Source organism: Chiloscyllium punctatum, chromosome 6, assembly GCF_047496795.1.
Source record: "Chiloscyllium punctatum isolate Juve2018m chromosome 6, sChiPun1.3, whole genome shotgun sequence".
Lineage (NCBI taxonomy): Eukaryota > Metazoa > Chordata > Chondrichthyes > Orectolobiformes > Hemiscylliidae > Chiloscyllium > Chiloscyllium punctatum.
This window is the reverse complement of record NC_092744.1, coordinates 32,922,051-32,943,272: the sequence shown is the minus strand read 5'-3', so window position 1 is coordinate 32,943,272 and position 21,222 is coordinate 32,922,051. Positions and strand designations below refer to the sequence as shown.

The window sequence follows — 21,222 nt, the reverse complement described above, 5'->3', positions numbered from 1 at the left end:
AACTTTACATGGCGTATAGACTCTCGTTCTGTCTAATTCCCAGGACAATTAGCCAAATAGGATTATTAACATGTAACTGAAGAATTAAATTTGTGGATGTTTTATCATCAATTTAACTTTCATCTTCATTGGCTTGGAATGATCAATTATTGATATTTCTAAGTGTTGGAAATCATTGAAATTGCTGGATTCTTCAATAAACTACCTATAATTATGGACAAAGCTGCCCATGATGATGTTTAAAGAACATAAGAAAATTAACAGTAAACATTCCATTTCTAAACTCCAAACTTCTACTTCTCCTTCAATTCGAGGCAATGGGTCATCCTGCAACGTCATTAATCCATGTGACAGTTCACCATGTTCACCCAATGCTGACTGCACTAACACAACAGGGGGTTTTAGCTGCACGTGTAAGGAAGGATTCACAGGTAACATAGCAGCCAGTCCAATCTGCTATAGTATGCTGTTTCAAATGAACCACTCAGATTTAATTTAAACCAGGCATTGGGACTAGCCAATCTAAAATATATTGCAGATAATACTTGATTTTCTTCGGCAATTTGCAAATCAATTCATGAATATTTAGTTTACCTCCTGTGGCAATGCTAGATAAATCAGGGTGACAAGCAGTTTACCAATGACTGAAGGGATACTGTGTGAGTGAGACTTTGCAAAAGGAATGCATATGGAACTGTCAATATTCACAACCACTGTCCTTGATCTTCTGATCTGTAGCTGGTTCGAGACTAGATGCACCAGAGACAGAGGTGCACCTGCTGCCCTCACAAGTCTTGACCCACTCATTATTCAGAATTCAGAGATGGTGAATGTTGATGAATTTCTCTGTACCTCTTGCCTTTGACAATGCATTCCTATTACACATTAGCAGGCTTATGGTCTTGGGCAGGTGATAGATCTAGTTTCAATAGCAAGGAAACTGAGATCTTTCTATTGCTGCAGCCCTCGTCTGCTGTCACAGCCATTGATATTACAAGAATATCGTCTGCCTGAATAACCACTGGGACCTTGTTTTGGATTAGACTTTGTCTGGTTCTTCCTCCCTGTCCGAAGTTGAGAATTCCTGACAGAATTGCTCTCAGTCTCATCAAATCACTAAAGTTTGTCCACCATAGCAAGGGGGCAATCCCCAGATGGGATTTCCTTATATATTGATCTGTTGTAGGAACAACTTTTTAACATCGTAAAAAGTTATGAGTGCATAACTTTTTTGAATGTTTTTTCATCCTGGCAATGACCACAGTATGTTTCATTGCTTCAATGTAGTACATAGTGTGTGAATGAGTATGGAAGAGCCATACCATGTCATGAGAGTCATAAGGGGCCGTGGGGACTATTTGAGGGCATACCTTAGCATGGGGGAATGGGGAGAAAGTGGCAGACCTTGGCATGGGGTATCAGATGCCATGAAATGTTTAATGGGCATGAGATGGCAGAAAGTGTGTGTGGGTGCTAAGCAGGTTTAAGGGATAAGGATTGTTGTGTTTTTCATTGCAGCTGAGATAAAGTCTCACAACACTGAGCTAGGGCTCTAAAACAGCTCGCCTCCACAGGCACCAGTCCCTGTGGCTAGGTGCAGAGCCCAACTGCAGCCAGCACCCAGACCTCTGGAAACAAAGATCAATCCTCAAGAGCTAGTTTTTCTGGAAGTAGTCATGCAAAACCAAGACTATTCCAAATATCCACTAACCATCACAATGATGAAAACTAATACCTGATTTGCAAATGCTTGATGCTGGTATTGAGTAGCAATGTATATGAAATACATTATCATGTTGCTGAATTCCTGTGAGACTTTGCTGTCATCACTTCAAATGAAAGCCGTTTGCATGTGGGTAAGTTGCATCTCTTCCACCAAATGTGATGCACCGTGTGTTATATTTCCCCTCCTGGATGTAATATTTGGTGGAAACTGAGAAACCAATCAAAAATATATTCACATAAAAGCTAAAGTAATTAATTATTAAATAGGTGTTAAATGTTAAGTACAAGCATTTATTTTTATTCCAGACATCTGCCTATATAAAATCCTAATATGCGTTCTTTTTATTATCGAACTTTAGGAAATGGTATCACCTGCCTTGCGGGTCCATGTTTCAATTTCACTTGTCCTTCCTCATTCTGCAACAATGGAGGAACCTGTCTACGAGACCCTGCTGATGACTGCAAACCATTGTGCCAGTGTCCAAGTCAGTACAAAGGAGAGCAATGCACAGATCCAGAACTGCAATTCATAGCACAACCTCTGTCAAGTATGTTCAAATATCTGATATACTGTAACTTCAGAAATTTGTCATTCCATTTCATTACTATTCAATAATTTTAAACACAAGTAGTAGGATTGTTCTCATGCTGTTTTAAAATATAAGTCAAATACTTGTCTTGTGCCAGCAATGTGGTTGACTCTTAACTGCCATCTGAAATGGGATAAATATTCACTCAGTTCAAGGGGAGTACAAAATGGGCAGCAAAACTGGACCATGCCAGTGATGCCCAAGTCCATGAATGAAAGAATAAAGTTTATGAAATTCAACTGATAATAGAAGGAAGAATTTGCCTTTATGAAAGCATATTTCCCAAGTACCCAAAGTGATATCAATGTCAATTAAATACTTTTCAAAAACAATCAATGTTCTTTGCTGGAATACTGCAGAGATATTGGCCAGCGGTTAAGGGTGGTGTGTGGAAATGGCAGGCGACTGGAAGCTTAGGATGTTTTTAGTGATAGAACATAGGTTTCTGTGAAGTGGTCATCCAGTCTATGCTTCATCCCACCAGCATCCACATCCAGAGGATCATTAGCCACCATTTCTGCCACATGCAGCGAGATGTCACCACCAGACACATATTCTTCTCCCCTCCCTTGTCAGATTTCTGCAGGCACCGTTCCCTCTGGGACACTCTGATCCATTCCTTCTTTACTCCCAACACCCCACCGCAGCCCCTTGGCACCTTCCCCTGCAACTGCAGAAGGTGTTACATATGTCCATTTAGTTCCTCACTCCTCAGTACCCAAGAGCCCAAACATACCTTCCAAGTGAAGTAGCACTTTGCCTGCACTTCACACAACCTAGTCTACTGCATTTGTTGCTCACAATGTAGTCTCCTTTACATTGGGGAAACAAAGCGTAGACTGGATGTCTGCTTCACAGAACACCTACATTCTATCAGCAAAAAACACCCTAAACGTCCAGTTGCCTGCTACTTCAACACACCAGGTAAAAACAAGGAATGCAGATGCTGGAAACCAGAGTCTAGATTAGAATGGTGCTGGAAAAGCACAGCAGTTCAGGCAGCATCCGAGGAGCAGTAAAATCAACATTTCGGGCAAAAACCCTTCATCAGGAATACTTCAACACACCACCCTGTTCCCTGGCCAACATCTCTCTCTCAGGCTTACTGCAGAGCTCCAGTGAGTTCAGCGTTAGCTGGAAGGACAGCACCTCATTTTCTGGTTGGGGACCCTGCAGCCCTCTAGACTTGATATCAAGTTGACAAACTTTAGGGCTTGACCTCTCCCATGTCCTTACCTCAACTCACACAATCCAGGCCTTGTTATCACATAGTCTGCTATTACACATAACCCATTGTTAGCCATTAACAGTCCTCATTTACATTTATTCACCCTCCAAGCTAAATTGTTATCTATTCTTTTATCTGTTCAACTGTTCTTCTCTCTCTTTGGACTCTATCTCCACCTTTTATTTACTCCTTGCCCCCTCCCCCACTCTATTTTTTGCGTATAAACCAGCAGTTTCCTAGCTACCAACAGTTCTGAGGAAGGACCACTCCACCCAAAATGTTAACTCTGATTTCTGTCCACCAAGGATAGTGGCATGGTGGCTCAGTGGTTAGCACTGCTGCCTCACAGCGCCAGGGACCCAGGTTTGATTCCACCCTCGGGCGACTATCAATCTGGAGTTTGCACATTCTCTCTGTGTCTGCATGGGATTCCTGCAGTTACTCCAGTTTCATTCCGCAGTCCAAAGATGTGCAGGTTAAGTGAAAAATCATACAACACCAGGTTATAGTCCAACAGGTTTAATTGTAGGTACACTAGCTTTCGGAGTGACCTCCTTTGGAGCTCTGCTCCGAAGATTCGGAGCATCGGGTTAAGTGAATTATCCATGGGAAAGGCTGAAATAGGGTAGGAGTCGGTCTGGGTGGAATGCTATTTGGAGGGTTGGTATGGACCTGATGGGCTTAATGGCCTGCTTCCACACTGTAAGAATTCTAAAATGCTGCCAGATCTGCTGAACTTTCCCTGCAATTTCATTTTTGTTTCTAATTTACAGCATCGGCAGTTCTTTTGGTTTTTATCATGATTCTTTCATGGACAAACACAGTAATTGGTTTAAATGTAGCAAGGAGTTAAAAAGCTTAATGTATCATTCTTTAATGGCATTTAATGTACTTATAGCCATTGAGGATTCCATTCCACCTTTCTGAAATTCTGGTCATGAGATGCTAAATGTCACCATTATCTTACAATGGTGTTGCTCAGAATTTGAAAATTGGACCAGATCAGTATAATAGCAAGTAGCCAAACGTTATTATCACTGGACTAATATTTTGGAGACCCTTTGAAATGTTCTGGGGACCAGAGTTTGAATCACACCATGGCAGATGGTAGGAATTTCAGGGAAGGAAACGGTTATCCTTACCTGATCTAGCCTACATGCAACTCCAGACCAACAGAATGTGGTTGACTCCAAACTGACCTCTGGACAATTAGGGATAGACAATGAATAATGACTTGAGCAGCCATACCCACATCCTGAGAATGCATTTTTTAAAAAATTTCCCTTTCCTGAAGGTAGTTTGCATTTGGAACGTACAACAAGGAGTAAAATGTCAGCTTTCAGAATTTTCTTCCTTGACTTAGAGTAGCATTTACGCATCCCAATTGAGAAACTATGTTTTTGCTTCTTGTTTCAGCTCTTCCAAAGAGATCTGTTAATATTACATTGACCCTACCGAATGTTGATGTGAATGTCTTAAGAAACACAAGCAGCACAGACTACGGGACTCTGAGTACTCTCACTGCAAGTAGGGTATGATCTGATTGACTATTGTTTGCAATAGTGAAAACCAATGGTGATTTAACAGATCATGGACATGTAAATTGCTCTGAGGCAATAAATTCTTATATTTAGTTATGATCAAGTGAGCAGAGATAAGAAAATAAGAAATACGAGCAGGAATTGGCCATTTGGCTCCTTTATGCCAACCATACAATTCAACAAGATGATGGCTGATCTGTCCCAAGTCACAACTCCTTTTTCATGCCAGCACAACATAGCCCTCAATTCCCTGATATTTCAAAAACCTCCTTTCCAAATACTTTCGGTGATCTAACTGCCATAAGGAAATTCATTTAAAAATATATTTAAATTCATTTAAAACTGAGATGTGACGGAATTCCTTCTCCCGGAAGTTCTCTATCCCAGAGAGTCATGAAGGTTAGATCACTGAAAGTATTTAAGGGGGGGAGTAGATAGATTTTTGAAATATCAGTTTGTTGAGGGCTTATAGTAAGCAGACACAAAAGAGAAGCTGAGGCCTTGGACATATGAGCTATTACCTTTTATAGAATGGCAGAATCCCCCGACTTCAATACTACTCCTATTTCTTATGTTCTCACATTCACTGAGTCATACAGTTGAATTAGTTAGGAAAACATTAAGGCTGCAACTGTGACCAGTATCCCCACCAAACAATATCACTCTGGCCCAAAATTTGCCAGTTGACCTCAAAGAAAGTTCAGGCCTGAAAACCTGGCTTAGCTGGTCAGCCTAAAAGTCAAAAGCTACTATTCTGTATTTTCAAATGAAACAGGAGTACAAGAAATTGTTTATATTTTCTCAGGTAGTTACTTGGTTGAGTATGCACTACATGGTGCACAGACTGCACTGTCACTACACAAGGCAATGTATGCTTTGTTGTAGCTGATTTTGTTTTTAAACATTTCTTTTTCAAAAGAATTATTGCATGATCTTAAAGAAGAATTATTGCTGAGGAAATATGCAAAAGATTATGATAAAAAATGAAATTCCAGTATTAGTTTACCTGGTAGTTCAGAAAATCATTATGTTCTAAGATTTACTATGAAGATAAAGATTTCACTAATGATTCCTTTAAATTCCTTAGGCCCTTGGTTTTCTCCAAAATGTGCCACACTTTGCAGAGAATCCGAAAATTCTTTTCTGGTTGGTACAGTTTAAGTTACAATAAAAATATATTTATTTTAAAACCATATAGTAAGTACTATGAAATAAATATTACTCTCCATTGGTTGGAGTCATACCTGGCAAAAAGGAAGATGTTTGTGGTTTTGGAGGTGAAGTCATCTCAGCTGTAGGGCATCTCTGCAAGAGTGTCTTAGGTCCGGTGCCCTCAGCCCAATCACCTTTAACCACTTCATCACTGATCTTCCCTCCATCATAAGGTCAAAAGTCAGGATGCTCGCTCATGTTTGCACAATGTTCAGCACTATCTGCAGCTTCTCAGATACTGAAGTAATTTATATTCAAATGCAACAAAATCTGGACAACACTCAGGCTTTGCCTGAAATGTGGCAAGTAATATTTGTGCAACATAAATGTCAGGCAATGATCATTTCAATAACAGGCATTCTAACCATTGCCTCTTGACATTCAATATTGTTACCATCACTGAATCCCCTACTATCAGCATCCTTGGGGTTGCCATTGAGCAGAAACCGACTTGGATTCACCATATACTTACAATGGCTACAGGGCAGAAGCTAGGAATACTGCAGCAATTATCTAACCTTCTGATTCCCCAAAGCCGATCCACCATCTACAAGACATAAACCAGGAGTATGATTGAATACTTTCCCCACTTGCCTGGATGGGTGTAAGTCCAGAAACACTCAATAAGCTTGACACCATCCAGGACAAAGCAGCCTACTTGACTGACATCACTCCACAAGCATCCACTCCCTCTACCTCCAACAGCAGTGTGTACTACCTACAGGATGCACTGCAGAAATCCTGCCAAAGATCGTGAGACAACACCTTTCAATTCCAAAATCACTTCCATCTGGAAGGACAAGGGCATCACATACATGGGAACACAACCACCTACAAGCTTCCTGCCGCACACACACACACACACACACACACACACACACAGTACAGCGGACACACAGAAAAATTGATTGTAAGGGTCCATATCTCATACAATACATGCTGCTTACAGACAAAGAGAAGAATTGAGTGCCATTGCAATGGTTGTTGAGAACGTCATGAGCATGCTGAGGTCCTGAACTCTCCGCATTTAGAGATTACCAACTGCATTGTTCTACAACACAAAAAATTGTCAGCATAAAGTGACTATTGCCCATTCAGTGCATATATTCAATGTGATACTGAGGCTGGTAGACTTCTGTACTGGCACTGTTAGACTGAGTGATACCTCTGGGAGTGTTGGTTCAGTGAGTAAATAGTGCTATTTACTATTGTGAAGTTCCTCCTCTTCCTGCACTGAACCTAGGTACCAGTGTTGACCCCATGGGCATGATGCCACTGCTACGTCTGTCCATGCCACCTTGGTGAGACAGTCATGTCCCTTGCTGCCATTCTTGAGAACAGAATCTCTTGCCTTTCCTGGATGGTTTGGAGAAGTCTTGTTTTGTCTATTATATCTCCAGGGGTTATTTCTCTCAGGACATCCCGTGAAAACCACTCATATTAACACAATTATAGTATTGTTTTAAAGTCAGATTGTTCGGATATCTGCCTAACTTAGCTGGAAGCCTTTTAGATATGTAGACATATGACCAGTAGGAGCTGCTGATTACCCAGTGTAGATCCTATCTGATAAGTCAAAAATATTTTTTTGGACCAGCAAGAACAGTGGAACTCTCTAAATCCCATGATGAACATCGAGTCTGGTGGCATTCCAGACTACTCTTCTCTTCATCCCAATTTTCTCATACCCAATCACTTTTCATTCCTCTGTCTCTTTCTGAAGTTATGTACAGTGTTCTGCAAGGAGAAAAAGCAGAGAACTGTTAGTGCTATAAATAGATTATGTGAAGATAAGCAAATGACAATGTTTATGGAGGATGATTGTGAGGTATTGGGTGAGGGTGAGTTTAAATGTTGTCTATTTAATATAGTATGTATTAGAGAGTGATAAAAGGAGTGGACTTCTAAGGTGTATTGATCTGTTAACAAGTTGTATAGGAGAGTGGTGGGATAGTCACTGTATTGGGGTTAGCAGCTGAACGTGTTGGCCATCTTTCCTTTCCCATGCCCCTGAGGTGCTGGATTCATGTAGTGCACTGTCTCCAGGTTAGAGTGTCCACATTCTGCTTACTTCCATAACCATGGTCAGAAGTTACATGACACCAGGTTGTAGTCCAACAGATTTATTTACAGTCATAAGCTTTCAGTGTGCTGCCCCTTTGTCAGATGAAAATATGAAGATGGTGTCTTCTTCTTCCTGTCCTTGGGAAAAATCGCTGTGTGCAGCACCTCAGATTCTACAGCAGGCCCTGCAGACTAGAGTGAGATCCCCAAACAGCAGCATTCCTGCAACTGCTGCAACCCCAGGACTCCACATTAGTTCAGACTTTCTGATTGATGCTCAGGTCCTTTTAATTAAATCTTTCTATTGACAGAATTGATGTGTCATCTCATCCAGTTCTGGGCACCATGTTTTTGAAGGCTGTGTGAATGGAATTATTGTTGCAAATTGTTTCCGCACCCTCTCTCTAAATCAGAGATGGATAAATTGGAGAAACTATTGTTTTTTGATTGTCGAGGGGAGCGTTCAACATCATGAGAGGTTTCGACAGATAAAGCAAAATTATTAGCAGTAGGGTCACACACCTGAGAAGGGATTTAAAGTAATTGGCAAAAGAATCAAAAGTGACATGAGTTTTTTCTTTCATATGGGTGCTTAGAATGTGAAAAGCACTGCCTGAAAGGCTGCTGGAAATCAACTGAAGTGTGACTTTCAAAGGGGTGTTGGATACATACCTGAAGGGAAAGATGAGGAGAAGGCCAGGGAATGGGACTGCTCTTGCAGAGAGCCAGATACCTGCTTAATAGCCAAATGGCTTCCTCCTATAGTAAAACTATACGATGCTTCTGTCATAACATATAAACAAGCTGACGAATTTATCTCTGCTGCTTACCAACAGGTCACAGGGGAATAACGTAATCACTTCTGTTACGTCATTATTCAGTTACAATGGAAACAAGACTGTAATTGATTTCCTAAATAATGAGCTACATCGTGCAATTTTGGAAGCTTTTAATGGCAAACAACAGTTTACTCGTGCTCTACATCCTGATAATGTTACTTTTGGAAATTTAAGTGAAGCAGACATTCAAGATATAACTAAATGTAAGTGCAAGATTTTAACATTGATATAAGATTTACTTAAAGTTGGCTTTATGCCCAGCTGGCACCAGAACTAATGCAGTAAGTCCAGAACATTAAACACATGTAATGTTCATTGAGAGTACATTGTCAAATAACTTCATCAAGTTTCTCAAACTGTATTTGTTATGTGGATTCCCTCTTCAAAGAAAATCAAGAATGCTCGATAAAATATACAACAAAAATACCAGAAGAACAGCTATATAGATTCAATAGATTAATAAAGCTGTTCATCATTTTTCCAATATCTGACATTTATCCCAAAAGCAAAACATAGCTTGTTTCTTTTGCTTTATTTCCATAAAGTATAAAAGTGACCAATTCTGTACACATATTTCACATGTTTTGTATTTTACGTATTAGCGTTTAAATCCACACTAATACCACATGAAGATAACACTTGAATGGACACCTTTGACGAAAAAAATGATTGATTTTTGTCCTTATTACAGTATCATATGAAAGTCTACTGCCACATTTCAACTGCAACAACACTGAATTTGCTGGTTACAGCGTCCTGTGGGATGATCAGAATGGAGTGATTTGCCAGTCTCCCTGCGAAATGAATTACTGTCTCAATCAAGCAGAGTGCAAACATTTGATAAATGGACCAATGTGCAAGTATAAATGCATTTATTTTAAAACTTAAAACATCTTCTTATCAGAGTAGAAGGAAGTTTTTATTTGTTCTGCGTGGATAACTGCATCCTGCCAACCTCATAATATAAAGTGATACCTCAAAATGTTTTCATGTTATCAACTGCTATTAATGCACAGTCTAGGTGGATTAGCCATGGGAAAAGTAGGGTTACAGAGAGAGGGTAGGTGGTACATCTGGATGGGATGCTCTTTGGAGGGTCAGTGTGGGCTAAATAGACTGCTTTCAAATTTCATTCCCCCCCCCCCTCCAATATCAAATGCTCACACCTCTACATGTAATTGAAAATTCTATTCAGTGAAATCTGTCCACCAAAACACAAACTATAGATTTTGAAGATATGTTACCACAGTTACCTCATAAGTGGTCGCCAATTCATAAGAAATGTTTAAATATTTGATGAATTTGTTAAGCAGCAGTTTTGGTCATCTGGTTTGTTTCATTTCACTGAATTGAACAGGAAACTGGTTAGGCAGCACAGCACACTGATTTGGTGCTTCCATCAAACTTAAATTCAGCCTACATGAGAACTTTTGAAACATTTCCTAAAGTTTTCAGAAATAGCTGAACTGATCACAACTTTATTAACTTAAACATTGTAAAATAAAGCAGCAAGAGTGTAAATATAATTCAACAAAGAGCTAGTTAATGTAACTCCCAAATGAGCTTCCTAGTTTAGAATAGGATGTTACATAATTGTAAGCTGACAAATTTGCATATTTGTTCAGATTGTATTGACTGAATATCACATCACCCCACAGGGTTTATTTTCAGCAGAAATGGGGGAGGAAAAGTAATATAGGTTAAGTGAGTCACCCACTAGCTTCTAACCTGTCACTCAGCTCCCCTCACTAATATATAGGAGGGGCACGCACTGAAATTGGCAGCCAGCTAGTTGTGTGTTGGCATAGGCAAGCTGGCAATCAGTTTTTAAATTGGTGGAAACATCTTCCCTCAGATACCAAAACAACCCCTGCACAAAGTCTTACCTCGAATCCATTGGCCATCCAGCATCGGTCCTGACTGCAGTGCTGGAGCCATTCACCATGTTTTGCAGTGCATTATGGCTTGCCAGTTTGCTCCAAGCCTTTTGGCAGGCCACTGACTTTCTTCTGGTTGGTGGAATTGTCGTCCTCCTTCTGTTCTCTAACTATGTTGACATGGATTGACAGGGCAGTCTCAAAAGTCATGCCCCCCACCACCCCTCCCAAAAAAATGAGGATTGCAGGTGGCTCTTTCAGCCAGCATGAAGAGATATGATGTGCACAGATGTGGCACTAGTTGGAATCCAGGCTAGGATTTGGCCTGGTCACTAAAGAAAAGAGATGGTATTTTGTTTTACACATTCTACTTGTGCCTCACTCATGATGCAAAACTCTCAAACATTCTCCCCAACATCCTCTGTGACAAGGAGCATGTTGGAGCTGGTGAAGATTGCAATCCTGTCCACCCCACCAACATAAAGACTACAAGGATGTTACCACATTATAACTTGTTGACTGCTGCTGTACCATAATTATCTAATGAACACCGAAAATGGAAGTAGCATTCGTGACATATCAATGTGATGGTGAAAGAGATTCGTGACCTTGATATGGTTAACCTGAACATTTAAAAAAATTTAAATTATAACTTTCCAGAGACCTGATATTAGTCTATAGAGATATCTAGTTATATGCAACACTAATGATATCAGTGCCTCATGCTATTCAATGCTTTTTCCCAGATGTGTTCCACGCACAATATACTCAAGTTATGGTGATCGCTGTGAACACCTGTCAATGAACCTCAGAGCATTTTTTGGCATTCTTTTTGGTGCCTTAGCTTTCCTGTTGCTACTGATGTTGGCCATCTATTTCATCATCTGGAAGTGCAAAAAACCTGGAAGGGAACGACTTGTAAATGACACAGACAGGTAAACCATTCAGTTTTATATGTCCATGAGCAAGGTAAGGGATTATACAAAATATCAATCTGTGGAAGTGTAATATTCTGTAGTATATAAACCTAATGCTTGAAGCTATCACCACCAACAAATCAGAAAGTGCTGCCATGAATTAAAGCTACCAAACTATTTGAATTGTAATTCAAACTGTTCAAAAGCATATCTGAATGAAGAATTGAATTTTGTACACATTTATATTTATTTGTACCTGAAAATGCCCTGATGTAAGAGTCCACTGTATTCGCCAAAATAATTTCAGTGCATAGGATGTAAAAATTCTGGCCCAGGTCAAGGGAAAATCTGCAGTCAGGAAGCTAGAAAGTAATGCCATACAGATTGTATCCATTTTCCACTCTTGACTTCAGCCATTTTCTTGAGCTGGAGGCATGCCCCATTCCCCTACTCTATGGAAAAGGGGCATGCCTATAAATATTATCTGTATGCCCCCAACATTTTTGTTCTTTACAACTTATGGAGAGTATTGTAGAACTTGGGTCAGTGGAAATCTGTTAAGATAGCCCAAATATTTGGAAGGGCAAGTTGATACATTGGGAGGTGTGGTGGTTGGTGGGGGTGGGGGGGGGGTGGGGGGGGGGATGGGGTTTGGGGTTGGTGTAGGCAGCCAACATCTTTCAGAGTTCACTTGCTCCATAAGGAGAAGAAAGTACAAAATGAACAGAGTGTCTCTGGGTTCCCTTTCATTGATAGTTCAGATGAAGTGCTGTAGACACACCTTTGCAACAACCTGCTTCTTGTTGAACCCATGGCTGAAATTTGAGATGAGGTCTCCAGCCTGTGTCAAGGGTTGTCTACAGAAAGGATTCACCTCCAAAGATCTTTTTCTTCACATTGTCAACAATGAATGGAAATTAAAGTTTTTAAATCTTAAGGTTAAATTGAAAAAAATCTTTTATATCCCTAACAGTTACTAATACTCCAAAGTCAGATTAGTTATATGTTCCTTTTTGTACCATTTAAACAACTCAAATTTATTTTTTTTTACAGCTTTAGGGGTACAACATTCTCATTCCAAAGCAATCCACGTGAGTGATATCATTATAATCTTTTATATTTACACCTCAGACTGTCTCTATTTGTCATCATGTATAACTCATCTGTAGCTGTTGCATTTTATACATATATATGTATATGGATTATATATAATTTTGTTTAATATGGTCCAATTCCACTAGCTAACTTATGTTAGCATTTTTATGAGTGTTGTCAGCAATATTGGCATAATATGTGATTCTGTTACTCATGAAACCCATTGAACATGTCTCTGTAATTCTCGGTTGTTCTTTTCAGTGTTATTTGCATACTATTAAAATAACAAGTAATGTATCATTCTTTTTATCTTGGTGCTTGATATTATGTAACTGCTCACTGAAAATTAACTCAACATTGCAAACATGTAATTAATTTACATTCCATTTCAGTATCTTCCAAGTTGCAAAATACACACATCTTGCCTTCTTTGGATGATAACAATCTGCAGCCTGTGTCCTGGACTCCAAATTTTGATCATATCAATCCAACTGCAGAGGTATTAAACAATAACAATCAGCAATGCTTCTCAAAGTGATGTGCATAACATATATCTATAATGCTACAGGTATTCTTTCATGGCAGAATTAGTTGAAGTGCTTTTAAATCCTTGTACAGGAATATTTTCATCCAAAGACTAACATCAGAAACCGCAGCACTGACGTTCACCTTCATTATAACATAACATGCACTAGCACTGTGTTAGAGGCTTTTGTGCTTCATGTGTTGTCCAAATCTAACGTATAGAAATGATGCTGTATTAACATTTGCAAAAGAACTGCTGTCCCAATTGTTCTGGTCTTCACTATCTTACCACACATCTTTATGGCTCCACTTTTTTTTAAACCATTCCTTTTCTCTTTCTCTCATGCAGATCATGTATACAAAATCTACAGGAATCTGTCACGTGGGAATGGTTTTAAAACAATGTGGTGCTAGCTATTTAGTAGAGATGTGAATATATCATTAATTGATATCGATAAGTCATATATTTTTGTTTATGATTCTGAAAATATTGGGGATTTCTTGAAATAGGGCATTAATCCCCTTTGCCACTCTTTGAGATTCCCCTTTCCTACTTACTACGTGTCTCTCAGTTCCAAACTCCTGTCTGTTCTAATGGTCATTGAAGGATATCATGGTGATAAAGAACAAAGAAAATTTACAGCCCAGGAACTGACCCTTCGGCCCTCTAAGCCTGAGCCTTTTTCCTAATGAAGGGCTTTTGCCCGAAATGTCGATTTCCTTGGTCCTCGGATGCTGCCTGAACTGCTGCATTTTTCCAGCACCAATCTAATCCCAATCCAAATGTACTGTCTAAACCTGTCAGTCAATTCCTAAGCACCTGTATCCCTCTGCTCCCCACCTACTCATGCATCTGTCCAGATGCATCTTAAGTGAATCTACCATGCCTGCCTCTATCACCTCTGCTGACAACGCGTTCCAAATGCCCACCACCCTAAATTGCTAAAATTACACTGTCTATCTGCCATTGGAATTCTCAGCTTTCTCTATATCTCCCAAATACCTCTGTACCCTGACATTTTATAAGAGAACCATGGAACTAGGAGTGGCCTCTTACTGATGTGAAAACTTAGAAAAATCAGATAACGGAAGGCCAGGCACAATGTCAGACCAAGACCATAGGAAGTTCAGAAGCATAGGTTGAGGGACTTCAGATAGCAAATTAAATTGCCTGCAATATGAAACAAACTCATAGTCACTCATTAATCTACAGCCCACTCTGCCTATTATTCTTTCCATTAAAGTTCATAGAATGGTATAGAAATGTAGTTTTTAGACTCAATGAACATTTTATTTGATTTTAAATTTCTGAAAATTGCCACTCCTGCTAATTCTTTCCTCGTCTGTTTTGTGTCTTGTTTCTTTGTTTCTGAATTCATTTCTCTGCCTGTCTCTGAGATTGGTTGACCTTTCTTTGTCTGATATACTGCAGCTCTTTCACAGCACCAAGAGGTCCTAGCACCACATTTTCCTTGCCCTGTCCTTCATCTAGTATTTTAAAGTCTGACTCTGTGTCAAAGAAATTCCCTCTTGCTTTCCAAGTCTCTTAAAAATGTATCTTTTACTAATTTACATCACTATTTGCATGTTTTCTCAGTTCATGCGATTTCAGTTTCAAACCTCCATTACCCTACTATCCACCTGCTCCATACATGTTCTTACCTTTTCTTCCACCCCAGCTGTCGTTCCCTCACTTTCACACATACACAAAACAGTATTGCACTGCTTGCAATTGTAGGATTCTGAAAAGCAGTGCTTCCTTTCGGGTGACCAGGTAATGTTTGGATGTAGACGAAAGTGAGGACTGCAGATGTTGGGGATCAGAGTCAAAATTGGAGTGATGCTGGAAAAGCACAGCAGGTCAGGCAGCATCCGAGGAGCAGGAAAATCGACATTTCGGGCAGAAGCCCTGTAACCCACCTTTCTCAGTTAAACAGTGAATTGATACATTTTCTATAAATTCTTTTCAACTGATAAAACTATTTTTAGTTTTTGAAAGATTGGCAGAGTCCAATGTTATGGCATTCTATATTCTCTGCATAATTTAGAAAAACATTCTGTGACCTCTCCCTTTGTTATTTTGGTAAAAATATTTAAAATTATGGTAAATGTTAACAGACTCTCTGACTATCTGATTCTATTCTCATGAATCAAATGCTGTTTTTTTTCTTGTTTCAGTACAAGTAAAGTTTCACATCCCTGGTATCCTCATGGCAGTTTCTTCGACACCCACATGTCTTTGATATCTTCCCCAACATAATACAGTCAAAACAAGACAGAGTTATAACTGTGGTCTAATCAATGATTTGTACAAACATAGAATAGCATCTTGGCTTTTTGCCCAATGCCCCCATTTACTTACCACAAGGACCTGTATACAATATTGATTGCATTTACAACATAAGTGCTGACTACTGAATGTATATTCATTTCAGTCATATTAATTAATATCCACAAAGATAGATGTAAACAGAAAACTCCAATCTCAATATAATATATAAACATATGTATGGCATTTGCAAGACACTGGCAAGATCATTTTATTATTTTAGCCACAATATTTAACATATGATCTTTCTGAGCAAAGTTTCCAAAGGGTAATGTTCCCAGTCTTTAACTATTCATTCAGTTTGGAGTTAGGGATATATTGAAATCTTAGATATACAGTCAGATGGAGGTCTTGAGGTGCAATGGTAGCATTAGTAGCTTTCCTGCCTCTAAGCCAGCAGCTTTGGGTTCAAGACCCAATCCAGATCATGATGGCCAAGGAAGGTGGGCTGGTAGTGTGACCAACCAGGTTGTGTGTTAACATGAAATCCTTCCAATATATGTAAATGCTCGTGGTAAGAGCAGGAGAGATTCCTGATCAGCCAGATGATGGAGCAAAATTTGAGTCCCCACTGTCATTATTTGTAGCTCCTGATGATAAAATACATGAAACATATTACCAAATTAACTTGAACAATATGAGCAGATGATTGGCAGGATTGCCATTGTGGATCAGATTGATGCCAAGACCACGGGATTCAATCTCTGTTCCAATTGGGATGGATTTGGGACTACCTCCTTTTCCTGTCTATGGTGGAGATTGTGCCACTGTGGATCAGACTTTCTTTCACTTAAAGAACTGAAAAAGTAGTAAACTATTTATCATGCCTAATAACTATTATTTTTTTTTAAGATAAAAATTGCAAGACCATCAGTCAAGAAAAGTGGCACTGACTCAGAAATACCATAAAACTGTCAACATGTTACTGAGGAACTTACCAAAGATCATGGAAAATGACACACTGGTATAAAGGAGTTATTGCACAAAGACTGCACTATCAGGATATGGGTTTATTATATAAGCATACTTGAATATGTTTTCAATTACCTATACTCTAAGTCTAAAAGAGGCAGTCGGTAAAATCTATAAAAGCTCATATGAATTAAAGGGTGTGTTTCATTCTTGGTGTCTAAATATTTTACTTATAATAAACCCTAATGTTTACAGTTAATTCCCTTTCATCACTTTATAAGAGATTTCAGTAGGTGCCAGCTGTTGAGAATATTATCATAATAATATATAATTCTTCATTTTTACTTCCAAATTGAATTTACAAATCATGATTGAAATAATCTTTAAAATATACTATATAAATCATGTCAGAGCATTATTTTTATAATGTTTATATTCCTATATTTGATAAGAAAATTGTTCATCAAATTGCACATGTACTATTATTATATTAGAATGTGATTTTTGTGGCAAAATACAGTCTAAATATCTAAGGCCCCTGGTGAAGGGTAATACAATTCACCTCTAGTGAATAGAGCTAGTAGAGTCATGTATGTATTCTAATCTAAAGCAGATTATTTAAATAATCTATACAAAAGATATATAAGAATTTCAGAAATTCAAATAAAATAAATAATTCATCTAAAAAGTGGTAGAATGTTTTTATTCACTTATAATGCAGACAACACTTGCAATGCCATATCCCTGGTCAACCAGGTTGATAAGATTAACCACATAGCACAGCGCAGGTGCATCAGTCCTTAGGAGTGGTACATTTACACTCATTTTGAAGAGGGAAGAGTGCATAAAGTCCAGTGGGTGGCCCCATCCCCTGAGCTGCTCACCCCCAACCAACCTGAATTTTCCCAAGATGGTATCAGGCAACCTAACCATTTTTGAAACCTTTTGGCTATGTTAAGTTGCCAATTAATGGTCCTTAAGAGTCTTGTCCTGTTGACTCTGGTATTTTCCCCATGGTGGGGTGATCCTATCCAGTATATCAAGCCCCAAGGTATTTTTTACTTTTGGTTCCAAAGTATTTTTTTTTAAGAAAGGTCTGCTATAGGAGAAAGGAAGAAATCTATGGCTGCAAATTCAGTGACTGTCTGGCAAAGTCCTACACAAAACATGTGGAATGCTGTAAAGTCTTGGAAACCTCAAACTGGGAGCAAGTTAACAAGAAGAGATATGAGGAGGCTGACTAACCAACCACCCCACCCCCAACTCTGGAATAAAGCTATCTCTCATAAATATGTCCCTTTATACAAAACAGAAATCTACAAAGAAAGGGTCAAAAATTACTCAAGCACTAGTTCATAGATATCATAGAATCTCTCCAGTGTGGAAACAGGCCATGTAGCCCAAGAGGTCCACACCGATGCTCCAAAGATAAACTCACACAGGCCCATTCCCCTACGCCAGTACACTACATTTAACCCTGACTAATGCACCTAACCCACACATCCCTGAACACTATGAGCAACTTAGCATGGTCAATTCACCCAACCTGTACATCTTGGACTGTGGGATGAAACCGGAGCACCCAGAGGAAACCCATGCATACATGGGTAGAATGTGCAAACTCCACACAGACAGATGCCTGAGGCTGGAATCAAACCCATGTCCCTGGAGCTGTGAGGCAAGTTTGATTTGGATCATTTAATTGGGTTGAAGAATGACAACTACTGACCCCACCAAAGAGCTACATCCCCTCACCTCATCCTGAAGGCAGAGTGCTTGGCATGAAAGCAGCCTGGAGAACAAACCCTTTCAGGATACTTCTAAGCTTCTGGAGAAGCTAAGGAATATATTTCTAAAGGAGATGCAGGAGCTTAGGGACCAATGGTCATTGAAATTGGCAGGGCAGGTGGAGAAATAATAAAGCATACAGGGTCTTCAGCTTTGTTACAGGGGCATTGAGTACAAGAGCAAGGAGGCAATGTTGAACATGTACAAAATACTTATTGGACTTCAGCTGGAAAACTGTGCACAGTTGCAATCACATTATAAGAAAGTTGACAGAAACAAGGGTCAGTTAGCTCAGTTGGCTGGATTTCTGGTTTGCAAAGAGATATCAACAGCATGGATTCAAATCCAGCTAAGATTATCGTGAAGGACTATTCTTCTCAACATCTTCCACTGCCTGAGGCATGGTGACCCTGAGGTTAAATCTGCATGAGTTATCTCTCTGATGAATGTAGTCCTATGGTCTGGTAAGACTACAGTGACTTTACTATCGGAAAGACGTGAATGCATTGGAAAGAGTACAGAGACAGCCTACAAGAACTTTTTCAGGAATGAGAAACTTCAGTTATCTTGACAGATGTTGACGATAAGGGTGGCACGGTGGCATAGTGGTTAACACTGCTGCCTCACAGCGCCAGGAACCTGGGTTTGATTCCTGCCTTGGGTGACTGTCTGTGCGGAGTCTGCACATTCTGCATGGGTTTCCTCCGGGTGCTCCAGTTTCCTCTCACAATCCAAAGGCCAGGTAAATTGGCCATGCTAAATTCTAGATTAGAGTGGTGCTGAAAAAGTGCAGCATCCAAGGTACAGGAAAATCACTGTTTTGGGCAAAAGCCCTTCATCAGGGATCATGCTAAATTGCATATAGTGCTAAATGCATTAGTCAGAGGTAATTATAGGGTAGGGGAATGGGTCCGGGTGGCTAATTCTTCAGAGGGTCAGTGTGGACTTGTTGGGCCAAATGGCCTATTTCCATACTGTAGAGAATCTAATCACTAATCGCATGTTGATCGAGTTTCACAAAATCTTGACTGGGATGGATAGAGTAGCGGGGAGAGGTTGTTTCTGCTCATAAAAGAATAAAAGAACAAGAGGGCATAGATTTAATGTGGTGTGCAAATTATACGAAGGGTGATTTGAGGGGGAGAAACCTTTGCCTCACAGCAAGTCATTAGGATATATGATGGACTGCCTGGAAATGTGGTGGAGACAGGTTCAATTGAGTCATTTGAGGATGATTATTTGATAGAAATGATATGCAGAATATGGGGAAATGGCAGGGGATTGGCACTATGGAATAGAACCAGTACAGGTATGATGGGCTGAACCATAACAATTCTGTGGTTCTCCGTGATTCTGTGAGTGGAGGAAGGGGGTCCCTCATACAAAGTTGCTCAGTACCTGACATAGGGTATTGCCACAGAATGAGGGATGGTTCTCTCTGCAAGACCCAATTCGCTATCTTTACTGTTGACAATTGTTCTCCCATGTCCCCACCCATTGACACCTTCCCACCATCACTTACTTGTGACTAGGATTCATTGGTGATTGTGATGCTCACTTTTCTGGTTGCATTACTGGCAGCACGGTGGCTCAGTGGTTAGCACCGCTGCCTCAAAGCACCAGGGTCCTAGGTTCAATCCGAGACTCAGGTGACTGTATGAAGTTTGCACATTCGCCATGTGTGGGTTTCCTCTGGATGCTCTGGTTTCCTCCCACAGTCCAAAGATGTGCAGGTCAGGTGAACAAACCATGCTAAATTGCCCATAGTGTTAGGTGCATTAGTCAGAGGGAAATGGGTCTGGGTGGGTTACTCTCCGGAGGGTTAGTGTGGACTTCTTGGGCCAAAAGGCCTGTTTCCACACTGTAGGGAATCTAATCTAGTCAATGTAGGGCTGTCAGCCTCGAATTGTTTTTGCAATACTATTATTTACAAAATATTATTCAATACTACTCACAATCTTTTAAAATTTACTGATGTACTGTATTGCTAATTCCAAACATTTTTCAGCATTTTCTGCAGTTCAATATATCAGAATTTCACAATTCAAAATAAAGTTTTATGTAAGTTATTCCAACAGACTTCAATATAACCACATTGTGTCTTTGTTTGACTGTGAAAAACCACTATATTTCTAACACAATGCTTTATCCCTTTGATTTGTTTATGCTTTGTTTACAACGCTCCATCCAAAACCCATTTCCTGTCCCAAGCATGGAATTCAGTTCTCACAATAATAGATGTTATACACACGCTATTATACAAGTAATATTCTTCATACCTTTCTGTACTCAACTTTAGGATGTTTCTATGGACACTTCCCTAATTCTATCATAATAATCCGCAAATGAATAACTAACTTGCCATACAGTATGCGGAAACAATTTATTTATTGATGAAAAGAAAACTGTGTTATCAAAACCTTTTTTTTATCCTGCATTGATGAACACAGGATTTGTTCTGACAACATTCTTTTCACCAATAGTCAAGATCCAAACAGTTTGCTTGGCAACATCAGACAATAGTGCTACATAATGACACCAACAAAACCTCCAGTCAAAAAGTAAATGCAAATTGTTCCC

At 39.5% G+C, this 21,222-nt stretch overlaps 1 protein-coding gene across 22 annotated transcripts in view; it reads left to right on the top strand.

Annotated features, from left to right (window-relative positions):
* Window positions 1–18,212, top strand: part of LOC140478847 (uncharacterized) — a 352,643-nt gene extending 334,431 nt beyond the window's left edge. For all 22 annotated transcript variants that reach the window (XM_072572342.1, XM_072572329.1, XM_072572328.1 and 19 more), the window contains 9 exons: window positions 2,085–2,273; window positions 4,960–5,075; window positions 6,172–6,230; window positions 9,197–9,402; window positions 9,891–10,059; window positions 11,823–12,011; window positions 13,047–13,084; window positions 13,481–13,587; window positions 16,795–18,212. In XM_072572342.1, coding sequence (XP_072428443.1) covers window positions 2,085–2,273; window positions 4,960–5,075; window positions 6,172–6,230; window positions 9,197–9,402; window positions 9,891–10,059; window positions 11,823–12,011; window positions 13,047–13,084; window positions 13,481–13,587; window positions 16,795–16,851 — 1,130 coding nt within the window. In that variant the 3' untranslated portion in view covers window positions 16,852–18,212. The remainder of the gene's footprint in view (window positions 1–2,084; window positions 2,274–4,959; window positions 5,076–6,171; window positions 6,231–9,196; window positions 9,403–9,890; window positions 10,060–11,822; window positions 12,012–13,046; window positions 13,085–13,480; window positions 13,588–16,794) is intronic.
* The last annotated feature ends 3,010 nt before the right edge of the window (window positions 18,213–21,222 follow it).